Below are 14,696 nucleotides of genomic sequence, written 5' to 3'. Positions count from 1 at the left end.
TTCGCCACTCACACTGATCTGATTTCATTCTTTACACACGCACATGTCATTATACCGTTTAATTGCTTTCTATAAAATCATCTCGTTTTTTGACAATTTTCATAAAGACTTGGGGTTTTGTGATGTGATGATTGTGTTGTAGCAATTTTTTGAAAATTTTCTCAGTAGTTATTTTTCGATGCTGACTCAAAAAAAGGATGCAAAGTATTGTCATCTAAAGATTGTACTATCCTGTCCCCTTTTTACTTTATTATTTTAAAATGTGGTGTCTTCATTTTTTTTTCTTTTTTTTTTTTTTTTTTGAGACAGTGTCTCGCTTTGTCGCCCAGGCTGGAGTGCAATGGCACAGCCTCAGCTCACAGCAACCTCCACGTCCCAGGTTCAAGCGATTCTCCTGCCTCAGCCTCCTGAGTAGCTGAGACTACAGGCACCTGCCACCATGCCTGGCTAATTTTTGTATTTTTAGTAGAGACGGGGTTTCACCATGTTGGTTAGGCTGGTCTTGAACTCCTGGCCTTGTGATTCTCCCGCCTTGGCCTCCCAAAGTGCTGGAATTACAGGCGTGAGCCACCGCGCCCGGCCGTGGTGTTTTCTATTAATCTAAAGGTAACATATAAGAGAATCCTTCTGTAGAAGAATGAATTATAAAAGACCTTGGTTTACATCAACCAAACAATTTCTTCTAGGATAAGTCAAGCATAAGCCTCATGAGCCACATGTCTCTTCACTCTTTCTTCCCAATACCTAACATATAAGCGCCAGCATGCCATTCTTCATTCTGTTCATAATACCTTTGAAAACCTAAATGCGACTTCTATCCCAAAATGAGAGTAGTGTTTTCACAAAATCTGTCATCATTTATCATTCTTTGCCTTCACTCAACTTTATGGTTTTTCCATAAATCTTTTTTTTTCTTGACTAATTCCTCAAGGCCAGAATGTAAGTTCCTATTAGTTGGCCTTGTTATGTTTTGTTCACTGAGGTTTCTCCAGCTCCTGCTAGCCTATTATAAGCACTCACTAAAAATTCATTTTGCATGAATGAATAAATGAATTACCAAATAACATTTTGTAAGTATTCTCACAGTCAATATATAATCTGTGTTTTTTCTTACATAAACCATAGCCTAACTTGCTTTTCTTATACAAACCATAATCTAACCTGAATGTCACCTGGCATAATTCTTTATCTTCATTCATCCAATTCACATTTTTACAGTTGCAGGTAGTTTTTCATTCACTCAAACATTTATAGAATACCCACTATTGGCTAATCATTGCTTTAGTGGCTGGGATACATCAATAAACAAGGAAGAAAAAATTATCTGCCTTGTGAGTTTAATTCTGATGAAGGCAGGCAGACAACAAATGATAAATACCATAAATAATTAAGGAATTCAGAAGAAGTAGGAAGCTATGGGAAAAAAAGAGAGTAGCGTAAGGAAATCAGGACGCAGGGAGAAACACTGACTTGTTTTGTTTTGACTATTACATAATCTCCTCAATGTATGAAAACACGTTCTAGACTGTGTCTTTTACTTCTTATGAAGAGGGAACTGACAACTTTCTCATTTAACTGTGTGCTGAAATACACTAATTAGAATAACTAAAAAACTAGCAAAAATACAGGGGAATGATAGAGTCTATACAAAACAAAATCAGAATAATATATTTATGTATATTTCTGGTGCTGGGGGTTCTTGGAATTTCTTGTACAAGACAATGTGTTGGTCTATTAAAATGTGTATGAGGCTCATAAACATAGCTTTATTTTTACCTTCTCACTGTTTGTAAAAACAATTTAGTGAATATGGGGAAATACTTTAAAGAGGGGGAGTGGAGTGAGAGGATAGTTTGATCTCACTCTTCAAAGCAACAACTTAATAAAAGTTGAACTATTTCCTTCCATTCTTTTTTCTACTTGGTCTTTATTTTAATTACACAGGGATGTATGCTCATTGTAAAAGACAAAACAGTCCAATTTTATAGGGGTATATAAAGTCAATGCAAAATCCTCAGAGTATTGAGGAGAACATCAAATTTGTGTTCTCCTATTTTGATTCGCCAAAAAAAAAAAAGTTAATATATACATTTTTGTTTCACAAATCTGAAAATGCGCGTCTGTTTGGACTGGTATGTAGAAGAATGCCCTGTGGGCAGAGAAATGAAGGAGACTTTCATTTTTGACCTTTTTATTTGAATGTTGGCATCAAGTATGTTATATTTTCAGACTTAAAAACATTTTTAAGATGAGAGAGATATGTAGAATTACTTCACAAACTAATTAGTGCACATTAATATGGTTAACATCCAGTAAATCATGTAGTAAATATTAATTTTCTATCCAAACCTACAAGGAGAATAAGGTTTGAAGCCTAGTTTGAACATCCAACTAATGATGTGGGAATAACCAAGAGTAATGATACACACTTCCCCCTTCTAGGAAAAACTTTCATTAGAACATTTTTTCCTGACCCCATTCATAAGAACATTCATCCCATGTATTGTATTTCCCAGTTTCTTCCAATTCAATCTCATCAGGGCTCTCTCTGAACCCAGCTTCCCACAGCACAAGGTGCTCACCTGTGGTGTCCTCTTGCAAGCCAACATCAAAAGCCAGCTTATCAGTTGAAGACCGGGAGGTGGACAGGCAGCACAGATACTGCAAAATACAAAATCAGTAGTTGTAAGTAGAGGCTTTGTTTGTCTGTTGTTTTGGAGACAAGGTTGCTGTTGCACAGGCTGGAAGTGCAGTGGTGTGATCACAGCTCACTGCAGCCTCAACCTCCTGGGCTCAAGCAATCATCCCACCTCAGCCTCCTGAGTAGCTGGGACTACAGGGACATGCCACCATGCCCAGCTAATTATTTTCTTTTTTTGTAGAGATGGGGTTTCACCATGTTGCCCAGGCTGGTCTCGAACTCCTAGACTCAAGTGATCCTCCTACCTCAGGTTCCCAAGTAGCTGGGGCCACAGGTGTGCACCACCACATCCAGTTAATTTTTTTTTTCATAGAGATGAGATCCCCCTATGTTGCCAAGGTGATCTCAAACCCCTAAACTCAAGCAATCTCCCACCTCCACCTCCCAAAGTGCTGGGATTATAGGCATGAGCCACAGCAACTGGCTATCATTAAGGTTTACAGTTGTACCAGCGGAGTCTTATTTTGACCTGTAATTTGGCATCCATCTATCCCTGCTGTTCTTAGTGTTTTCCTGAAAATCTCGATGCTTCTGCACAAAGCCCAGATTTTTAAATGTCTATGAGGCAGAACAGCATGCATTAGGGGCAATATCCTAAAGGAATTGTAGTCTTTTTTCCCTTATAAAAGACTAAGGAAATGTTCTCTGTCAGTACAGGAAGACAAGTAACTGGGGATGTATTTGTACATCTCTCACTTCATGTGATATTCATGATCATCTGCAAAAGTACAATGTAATCTGACAGTTAGAAATCTTTCTCCCAAACAAATTTGAAGACTATTCTCTTTTATCTTCTAGCTTTGTTTTCATTTAAAAATGTTTAACTCTTTGAAATCCACCTAGAATTTATTTTGGTGCACAGCATGTCATTGCACTAAAATGAGGTTTATTGTGTGTCTCCATACATGTGCATTTTCCACAGGAGTAATCACTCTTGAACACCATCATCTCCTTATTCTTCCTACCCTCAGGTGTTCCTAACTGTATATTCTTGGACATCAAGTTTAGGATCATTTTTCAAGCCTACTGCTCCCCAACCTCCATGCCACATCGTGTTGTAAGAACACAGACACAAAGATGAATGTGTTGTAAGAACAGAAACACAAAGATAAATGTGGTAGGATCTCAAACTACACTACCATCACCAAGCAAGTGCACTGCCAGCAAGCCCCCTTTCGGATCACTAGAAAATTAATGCAAAGGCTAGAAATTTCTTATGATGGTATAGGGCCTATCCAGCTAAGTGTATGTCTGTGAGTGTGAGAAGGCAGATGGACCAATCAGTGGCCGATATGCTGGTATGTTACGTGGAATTCAGGGTCATGGGGATGTGAAATGCAGACTCTGATTCTGACTCTTAAGTAAAAAGCAATGGCTCCCAAGGTTACAGTCAAGAGGCTTCAAGGGTCCCTAAACTTGTTTTTAGCCACAGCTGAAGTGTCAGTCTGACCTCAAGACAGGCAGCCCACGATAATCCCCTATGTTTATAGACTTTAAATATAAACTGTGCTTAACATCTGCCTTTATTTTTTTAAAAATTAACAACTTTGCAATAATCAGACTTCCTAGACAAAAATAAAGTGATTCCTATTAAAGTCTTCTATAGTTTTTTCTAAAACAGTACAGTACTAGGCACTGTAATGATTAACATATGCTTTCTCCTTAGTGTTTCCAGTAACTCTGAGGTAGATACAATGATTATCCCACTAAGTGTTCATTAAAGAGAGCAAGAACTTGGTCTTATTCACTACTATATCCAGGACCTAAAACAGTACCTAGCACATAGTAGATGCCAAATAATATTTATTTAATGAATGTATAAAAATTTCAGATGTAATTATAGGCTTAATTATGCAAAATATCCCAGGCTGGCCAGCATGTAGCAAACTGAATCCAAATCTAACAACCAAGTTCAGGCTCTTAACCCAACTATTATGTATAGAGAGTAGTTGTCTTAAAAGAAACCCTCACATTTATTATTTCATGCAGTTCATGTGTTTTGATTGCTGCAGAATGTGGAATTCTTTCCATAAAATTTTAATATGTGATTGCTCTATACAAATTGTTTTTACATATTTTTCTTACATCCAACCACTTTATGAAACTGTTTTATGTTATTTTATATCTTGACACGTCAGCCAAAATTTCCAGAACAATGTTAGTCAGCAATGGTAAATAAAACACATTCTTATTTTTATTTTAATTTGATTTTAAAAATGGCTTCAGCATTTCACAATTACAATGTTCACTATTGATTTGACACTAATAATCTTTATCTCTGAGGAAATAATCAATGTTTAGTTTTTATTAAGAATGAGCATCGAGTTTTATTAACAACCTTTTCCAGCACTTCCTAACATGATCACGAGTTTTCTTATCTGACCTATTTATGTGATATAACACATTAAAAGAAATGATATTATTAAACCATCATTAAAGTCACGTCCATGTATTTCCTATACTTCTCATCCTATACTTTTGAATTTCATTAAATAGACAATTAAAATAATCACGTAAATATCCATGATTGAGGTTGAAAATTGGTGTGTGCTTGTTGGATAGTGGTATTGATACTTAGTCTTCTGCTATAGAACAATTTACATAATATGGGAATCATCTACTTTTTAAAAGGAATGATCAAGTATATTATTATAGATATTGTATAATATTCTAGATATTGAACTATCATGTAGCCACTAAAATTATATTGACAATTTAAACAACATGGAAAATGCTTATGTTACAAGAAAAGGAAGAAAAAAGTCACTCCGGACACAGTGGCTCATGCCTGTAATCCCAGGACTTTGGGAGGCCAAGGTGAGACGATCGTTTCAGCCTGGGAGTTCAAGACCAGCTTAGGCAAGATGGTGAGACTCCCATCTCTACAAGAAATTTAAAAATTAGCCAGGTGTGGCAGCAGGCGCCTGTAGTCCTAGCTACTCAGGAGGCTGAAGCAAGAAAATCGTTTGAGCCCAGGAGTTCAAGGCTACAGTTAGCCATGATCATACCACTGCACCTCAGCCTGGGTGACAGCAAGACCCTATCTCAAAAAACAAAAGGATATAAATTTGGTAATATAGTAAGATCTCAATTATGTTAAAAAAAAAAAAAAATCCTTAGGACAGAAGAGATTAAAACTTTTTTTAAAAGCCTCCAACACGGAGCTTGCAGTGAGCTGAGATCCGGCCACTGCACTCCAGCCTGGGTGACAGAGCGAGACTGTCTCAAAAAAAAAAAAAGAAAAAAAAGCCTCCAACAATTTTTTCCTCTTAGTGTCATCAGAATTTTTCTTCTGCAACTTTCAAATCATATAGACTATGTATTGCTTTTATAATTTAATAAAGCTCTTATAAGAATGGAATGAAGCCAGGTGTGGTGGCTCACGCCTGTAATCCCAGCACTCTGGGAGGCCGACATGGGTAGATCACGAGGTCAGGAGATTGAGACCATCCTGGCTAACACGGTGAAACCCTGTCTCTACTAAAAAAATACAAAAAAATTAGCTGGGCGAGGTGGCGGGCCCTGCAGTCCCAGCTACTCGGGAGGCTGAGGTAGGAGAATGGCGTGAACCCGGGAGGCGGAGCTTGCAGTGACCTGAGATCACGCCACTGCACTCCAGCCTGGGCGACAGAGCGAGACTCCATCTCAAAAAAGAAGAATGGAATGAAACTTTCGCATATTTTTTTACATATTTTATGTACAGTTGACCCTTGAACAACACAGGTTTGAACTGCCCAAGCCCACTTACTAAGATGTTCTTCCCCGCTCTACCATTCCTGAGACAGTAAAACCAATTCCTCCTCTTCCTCCTCCTTAGCCTATTTGACACGAAGACAATGAGAATGAAAGTCTTTGTGATGATCCATTTCCAGTTAATGTATAGAAAATCTATTTTTCTTTTGATATACTTAACAGTTTCTTTTCTCTAGCTTACTTTATTACAATACAGCATATAATACATATACAAAATATGTGTTGGCTGGTATCGGTAAGGCTTCTGGTCAACAGTAGGATATTAATAGTTATCTTTTGAGGGAGTCAAAAGTTGTACGTGATTTTCTACTGTGCAGGAGATTGGCACTCTAACTCCTGTGTTGTTCAAGGTTCAGCTGTATATGTAATATCTAAGAATACATTAAAGAATTTATAAAATATATTTTTAAAACATTTACATATCTACATATACACACGTCTATTTGTGCATATATACATGAGGCAGAGAATGAGAAAACTGTGCCCAAGAGAAGCCTAATGAATAACTGGGTGAAAGGAGGAGCAGATGTGGAAACAGAGAAACCTGGTGAAGAAGAAAAAGAAGTTGGTGAGTACAATTAATACCGGAGCTCAGAGGTAGATTTTCTTAAATCGGATCTTTCAATAAAGATACTTTATTTCTCTAATAAATGAACTCTTTAAAACAAAATCTGAAAAGAAATATCTCTTATTTGACTCTTACACCTCTCTCCTCCTAAAACTACTCTACCAAAAGTAAGATACTAAACATGGTAAGCATATAATGATAGAACTGAAGGACCTTAAAAGTCATGTGAGCTGACTTTCGTCTTTTACATGAGAAACTAACAAGGGTACAAAGATATTAAAGAATACATACATCCAAGCTCATTGATACCATTGCAGAAATGATGCTACCAGCATTTTCTGACCATTTTCCGATCCCCAAATGGATCAGCATGACCACAGGGAGATGACATAAAACGCGTACTCACCATGCCACTGTAGGAATGGCGCAGCAATATGGCATGTCCGTAGAGGAGTGTTCGATGACCACCACCCTGAGCAGTCTTTAGAGAGAAGAGAAAAAAGGAGAACAAAAGAGAAAAACACAAAAGGGTAACTTAACTCGCAAGTCGATAAAATACTCTCTTGTTCTTAAAGGAACGTTAGTAGGAAAGAATGCATTAAGAACTCTTGCAGACAAGCAAAGTGCTGTTGAAATAATGTGTACATTGGAATAAAGTTCATGTAACCTCTATTACGGGGTTTTATCTAGTTCAAGAATAGCATTTTATCTAGTTCTGGAATAATAAACTTGGTATCAGTAAATAATTATCATAATTTATAGTTATTTATTCATAATGTACTTAATTATAATCTGTTTTCCATTATATTACAGTTTCCATTGGGTGGGAACCATGGTACCTTCGTCACCATTGTATTCCAAGTGCCTACCTACACGCCGGACATACAAGAAGCACTAAATAAATGTTGATTCAGGCCAGGCACGGTGGCTCACCTCTGTAATCCCAGCACTTTGGGAGGCCGAGGCGGGCAGATCACCTGAGGTCAGGAGTTCGAGATCAACCCGGCCAACATGGCAAAACCCTGTCTCTATTAAAAATACAAAAATTAGCCAGGCGTGGTGGTGCATGCCTGTAATCTCAGCTACTCGGGAGGCTGAGGCAGGATAATTGCTTGAACCCGGGAGACAGAGGTTGCAGTGAGCTGAGATTGCACCACTGCACTCTAGCCTGGGCAACAGAGCAAGACTCCATCTCAATAAATAAATAAATAAACATTGACTCAATGAATGAGTCTTCCTAAAACACAAAAATGATCATAATGCCTCCAGGCTTAAAAACTTCTCATTCCTCCCAATTGCTTACAGGAAAGAGTTCAATCAATCCCTTTCCATGAAATAGAAGAGTGCTTCTTAAATTGGAGAGCTTGTAAAAACACAGATTCCTGGCCCTTACCACGGGGATTTTGATTCAGTAGGTCTGGGGTAGTTACAGAGAAGTTTCATTTCAGTAATTTTCCAGGTGATACTGATGCTGTTGGTCCAGAGACCCCTTTGAGAAGTACAGAGAGACTTTGTCTCACTCATCTCTAGTCTCATCTTCAATCACCCTGTGTCCAAACATACTCACTTTCCCTTCCCTGAGTATGCCATACCGCTTTCATGCTGCCCTATCTCGAAACACAACTTTCCCTCTCCCTCTAGTCTTCTCTGTCGTATAAAGCCTTTTTAATAAGAAAGCCTCCAATAGTTTTTTCCTCTTAGTGTAACTCAAGGATTTTTCTTCCGTAACTTCCAAACTGTATAGAATAAATATGTATTGATTTGATAATTTAATAACGTTTTTATAAGAATGGAATGAAACTTTTACATATTTTACGTACATGTGACTTTGAACGACACAGGTTTGAATTGCACAGGCCCATTTATACTCAGATTTTTTCCCCCTCTACTTTTTAAAACTCAGATTAAAGACTACCTCCCTCTATGAAGCCTCATCCAGTTTCCTCAAAGCTAGTCACTCTCCCCATCCTCCTGCAGCCCTAGGTATACACCTGTGCATTGACCTTACACTCTACCCAAGAACCCTCCTCCCCTTGATCAGACTGAAAACTCCTCAAGGACAATGACACTGTGCTGATTATCATTTCACCTCCAGCTTTGAGTGTGAGGTCAGGCCATGGTAAGCACTCAGCAGAGGTGTCAAATGAAAAGCTGGATATGGGGAGGCCCACTTCAGGCTGAGTGAGGAGCATGTATACAGGGGTCATGGTATATAATCATAAGGTGTGTAAGAAGGAGGACTCAATCATGGAATTTTAGTGTTGGGTTGCACAGGAAAACTTCACAGGAATTATAAAATTAGATCAGGGAAAGACCATGGAAAGCACAGAATATTATGACGAGAAATCTGTACTTCTGTTTGCAGGAAAAGGAGGTCTTTAAAAATTTTCAGTATAAGAGTGATGACACTGACCTGTGCCTTAAGAAGTACAGAAAGATGCTTCAATATCCAATATTATTATAACCTTTTTACTAAACATATATCACATTCTTGTTGTTCCATATAACTTCTTAAAATAACTTTATGTTTTGCTTGAAAAAACTCAGAACTATTCTAAAAACAGATATTAAAAGGTATTAAAATAAGAAAAACTGCTGAAAAAAAATCCACTTTTTTTCGGGGTCCGGACGCAGTGGCTCACGCCTGTAATCCCAGCACTTTCGGAAGCCAAGACGGGTAGATCGCATGAGGTCAGGAGCTCAAGACCAGCCTGCTCAACATGGTGAAACTAAAATACAAAAGTACAAAAATTAGCTGGGCGTGGTGGCAGGCACCTGCAACCCCAGCTACTCTCAGGAGGCTGAGACAGGAGAACGGCTTGAACCCAGGAGGCAGAGGTTGCAGTGAGCTGAGGTCGCACCACTGCACTCCAGCCTGGGTGACAGAGCAAGACTCTGTCTCAAAAACAAAAACAAAAACAACAAAAACAACAAAAAACCACTTTTTTCACATAACTGAGAAGAAAAGGGAAAAATCTACTTTGAAAAACTATACTCCTGCCGGGTGCGGTGGCTCACGCCTGTAATCCCAGCACTTTGGGAGGCCGAGGCGGGTGGATCACGAGGTCAGGAGATCGAGACCATCCTGGCTAACACGGTGAAACCCCGTCTCTACTAAAAATACAAAAAATTAGCCAGGCGTGACGGCGGCGCCTGTAGTCCCAGCTACTTGGGAGGCCGAGGCAGGAGAATGGCGGGAACCCAGGAGGCGGAGCTTGCAGTGAGCCGAGATTGCACCACTGCACTCCAGCCTGGGCGACAAAGCGAGACTCCGTCTTAAAAAAAAAAAAAGAAAAGAAAAGAAAAAAGAAAGAAAGAAAAACTATACTCCTTCAGAGAATGAGGCTCTCTTTAGAGAGCACTTATTTTTTCTATAATGCATTTGATTTATTGTGGCCAAGAACAATTTTATTTACTTGGTCTGGTTTGAATTACTTTGATAGAAGCTCACCTTTTCATACCAGATTGAAGTTCCAAAGCTGTAAAATCCACAAGAACTTTAATAACACTTGACAGCCACACTAGTCAAAACAAAATTTTTTTAAAAGTGAAGGACAAGGCCTTGAAGTTAACCAGAAAAGTGCTCCTTTACCGCAAAGCTTTGCCTACACATTTCATTTATTTATTTATTTATTTATTTATTTATTTATTTATTTATTTATTTATATAGTGTGTGTGTGTGTGACTAAAGAGGTTTACAGGTTTCATTTATATATATATATAATTTACATATATATATAGTATGTGTGTGTGCGTGTGTATGTGTGTGACTAAAGAGGTTTACATACACATTAAAATTACTGGTTCTATATTTTGTTCTTTCTGGTTTGCTTTTTTTGCTTTTGCTTAAATACAGCCAACTGTATTCAAAAAAAGCATGAGGCAAAGTGCCTCATGCTTGTAATCCCAACTACCTAGGAGGCTGAGGAAGGAAGACCACTGGAGCCCAGGAGTTCCAGGTTGCAGTGAGCTATCCACTGTACTCCAGCCTGGGTGACAGAGCAAGACCCTGTCTCTTAAAAAATAAAATAGTGAATCACACAATGGGGTCACTGAAGGATTATAACAATCAATGAGAATCCTGGCCTCAGTTGAAATAAAGGTGCCTGAAAAGGCCAGTTTGACATTGTCAAGACATCCGTTTGACACGGACTGGCTTACTGGGGATGGTGTCTTCATGGAAAGTCTCCACAGGGAACAGATCAGGCTTAGGACAGTCCTAAGGCACCACTGTTTAGCACCATCCAGCAGAAATAAGCTCCCACAACAAGAAAGCATCCATCTGGTTCTAAGAAGTTAATGCCTTTTCCGTACGAAACCCAAAGCAAAGCATGATTGAAAGGTGAAAGCGAGATAAAATTCAGCATGTTTTTCTGTTTAAGTGACTTAAATTACTGTAATTAAATGCATGTGCCTTCCCCTTAATCCAATTCCAACCTTTCCAGATCATCCACTGCAAGTGTGAAAATAACTATTGGCCTTCTGGCCTCGAAGTTAAAAGAACTGGGGGCCTAATTAAATTATTTTAGGCATACCACCTGCTTTTAACTAATTCTGCATCATCTTTCTATTTGCACTGGTTTTTACACGCATTTGTTCTCACAAGAGACCTTAAGATGTCTGTTCCAGGCCACCATTTCATTCACCCTTCCCAAGGGGAAGTCTATACAGTATGGTACAGCTGAATTAAGAGTGAGATGATAAAATGAATACAGCAAATGCAGATTTAGCATGAAAAACTAAAGTTTCTCAAACCCATAATCATAAGTTAGTTATTAGTATTTGCAAAGAGAGGAAATATTCCTATTTTGCTGTTTTTAATATTTTTCCAATCCAAACTCTTGTTTCATGATATGTCTAATTTAGGGATTAATGTCCTCTCTTCAAAATGTGATATTTTCTACTGAAAAATAAGAGCTAGAGTTCTTGGAAATTCTGGAAGACGTTCCATGTCCTGGTTGATAGATGTCTTCAAAGAAATGCACTGTTCTGTCATCCCATCCAAAATGCCAAATTCTTACTGGTAGTGAACAGGTCCAGTTTAGGGTATCCCGCAATGCACCTGGTTCAGTTTTATTAAACATGATGGATTTAACCACAAAATTCAACAGACTGACAAGAACATGCATCCCTTGCTTCAAAGCAACCTTTTCCATCTATATGTGGGATTTTGATTTAATATTTCTCACAGTCTATTTCTTTCAAAATTATCACTTATTTTAAGGCTTTCTTAACTGAATATCAATTTTTCTACCTACCCATTGTTTCTTGGCTTTTAGGATTAAAAAAATTAAACCCCATAAATGTTATAGGAGAAATGTAGTGGGCATATGAAAATGAAACAAAAATTTTCTACTATATATCCTAAAATAACCATAGTCTACTCTTCTTCCTGTCTGTCCCTTACGTATTCCTTCAATGACACGTCCACATGCTTTACTCTTTTCTTTTTATTTGTCTACTTTTACAATATTTTCACTTTTCCAATCCAGTCGAGAAATGAAAAGGGGCTGGCTGAATTATTTTCACGTCTCCTGGAGTAAGTAGAAGTAGTTTCTTGGTGCCTCCCCTAATTTCCCAGTGGAAGAATTTCCCATTGTATTCATACAAAAGTGCATAAATGCAAAGTCAACATAATGCCCAGAGTGAACATTCTAAATGGAGAGTTATTAAAATTGTTTTAATAAGAAAAATTCTTAATGTTAGCAATTAAACATGTTACAATATGACCCAAAAGTGTCAAATTTTGGCTTGACATTTTTGTTTGTTGAGCTTTTAAATCTAAACATGTGATTTATCTAAATCTAAAAGCTCCAAAGTTTAATATTTAAACATTTTAAAGCATGTGAAGAAAAGTTACATGATTCAAAAGTAAAACAAATGTGTGTAACCATACATAAAACATACAAAGTATCACATATATACAGCTGATATATAGTAATATATATATATCTGTTACATATATAATACAGCTATACTAATATGCAGATATATACATATATAATCCATATATAGTAATATATCTGCTATATATACACAGCAGATATATGACGATGTCTTACCTTCATCATGAATTTCTGTAGGGGCATAAGGAAAAGAGAGGAAACATTAAATAGACATGATCTCAAAGATTTCCTTAAAAATACCTCTTACTTATAAAGGCTCCATTATCCTAAGTGGAGCTATTTAAACAATAAACATAAAAAAACACATTCACCGTGTTATCGCAACAAAACTTAGTATCAACTACATGCTAGAGAAAAGCTGTAGCGAGCAAAATTCTTTTAAAAAGTTTTTACATTAGTTTCTTCCTTTTTCTGTGAAAACATGCTGCTCTACTTTAATGAGTGATTCCATTTACAATCTATTTAAGCACCAAAAATGATATTATCTTAAAAACTGATCATCTGAAAATGCTTTTTAGAAAACCAACTTTCATCTTTTTCATAAAAATGCAGTGATAAAAGCAAACAGCAACCCAACTCATTTTAATAAAAACAGTAGATTAAAACAGGTAAGGGAGATCGTAAACTAATACGCTGCAATGAGTGGCTCTCATTTCATGCAAAATAACAGTAAGCAATTTCTTAGACACTGAATATTTTGAAAGGCGAATTTCAAAGAAAAATCACAAAAGCATTTCTATTTCTCTTAAAATGACACAGTCTCCTTTCATAAATTATATAATAGCTCTTTTTTTCTTCTACAAAACATAATGTGTATTATGTGTGTGTGCATGCAAATCTACAAATAACTTCATTTTTCTTTAGACCTCTAAAGTTTCTTTGACTTCTTATTCCTAGGATAGTTACACAGATGAAAGAGTACGAAAAAGAAAACAATGATATATTTCCAAACTTAGGGCTGAATTTTGTTGTCAGGTTGATGTCTAAGTCCTACGGAGAAAAGATATCATAGAGACACTAGTTGTAAGAAAAACAGCAAGGAAAAGTTTTCCAATATAGATATTTGTAAATATTACAACTTTTTGTAACTTATTTGCTAACTTACTGTAAGCACAAAACTACATTCTCCACACCCAAAGAGGCTGCTTTCTTCAATATTTATCTTTATGTGTTTCTTGTAAGTAAGGGATGACTATATGGGCAGTGATAGTCATGGATTCCAACCAGCTTTCTGTCTTAGATTTTTTTGGATGATTAATTTGCACAGAAACACAAAGGTGGAAATTTTAGTTCTTTAGGCTAAAACTGCAGGTGTCAGTAACTCAGTGTCCTAGGTTTAGATTAATCCAGAAATATGTTTCTTGTAACCTGAAACATATTTACATAGTAATATGTATATTATTAAAGGGAAATTCTATTGAGACTAATTTTTTCATTTTCAATATTACAATTTTAAGGAAAAACTGTAAAGAAGCTTTCATTCTTGGCTTAGAAAATATAGGCTGTTTAGTTACATTTTTATAACTGATATTAATCACATATAATTATCAGGAAACTTACTTTCCATGTTAAACTGACCAATCACCTGTGACTCACTAATGGGAGAGCTATCACTAAAGAATTAGGGCAAAATCATTATTAAGCCCTAATTCAAAGAAATGCAAAAACCTAACATTTTGGTACAGCACATGGTTTGTTAAGAGGTACTTTCTCCATGAGATTTTTTTTTTTTTTTAATTAAGCTAGGTTTGGGAGACTTTTCTTTAGA

At 36.9% G+C, this 14,696-nt stretch overlaps 1 protein-coding gene across 1 annotated transcript in view; it reads right to left on the bottom strand.

The window, feature by feature from the left end:
* The window catches only part of RYR2 (ryanodine receptor 2), a 634,673-nt gene that overhangs the window by 451,143 nt on the left and 168,834 nt on the right, over positions 1–14,696 (bottom strand). Inside the window, exons 6-8 of the mRNA XM_025401874.1 lie at positions 13,085–13,099; positions 7,429–7,503; positions 2,583–2,661 (exon numbers count right to left, since the gene is read on the bottom strand). Of these exons, the coding sequence (XP_025257659.1) occupies positions 2,583–2,661; positions 7,429–7,503; positions 13,085–13,099 (169 nt within the window). The remainder of the gene's footprint in view (positions 1–2,582; positions 2,662–7,428; positions 7,504–13,084; positions 13,100–14,696) is intronic.

The sequence above is a fragment of the Theropithecus gelada genome, chromosome 1, assembly GCF_003255815.1.
Source record: "Theropithecus gelada isolate Dixy chromosome 1, Tgel_1.0, whole genome shotgun sequence".
NCBI classification, from domain to species: domain Eukaryota; kingdom Metazoa; phylum Chordata; class Mammalia; order Primates; family Cercopithecidae; genus Theropithecus; species Theropithecus gelada.
This window is presented reverse-complemented; position numbering and strand designations above follow the sequence as displayed.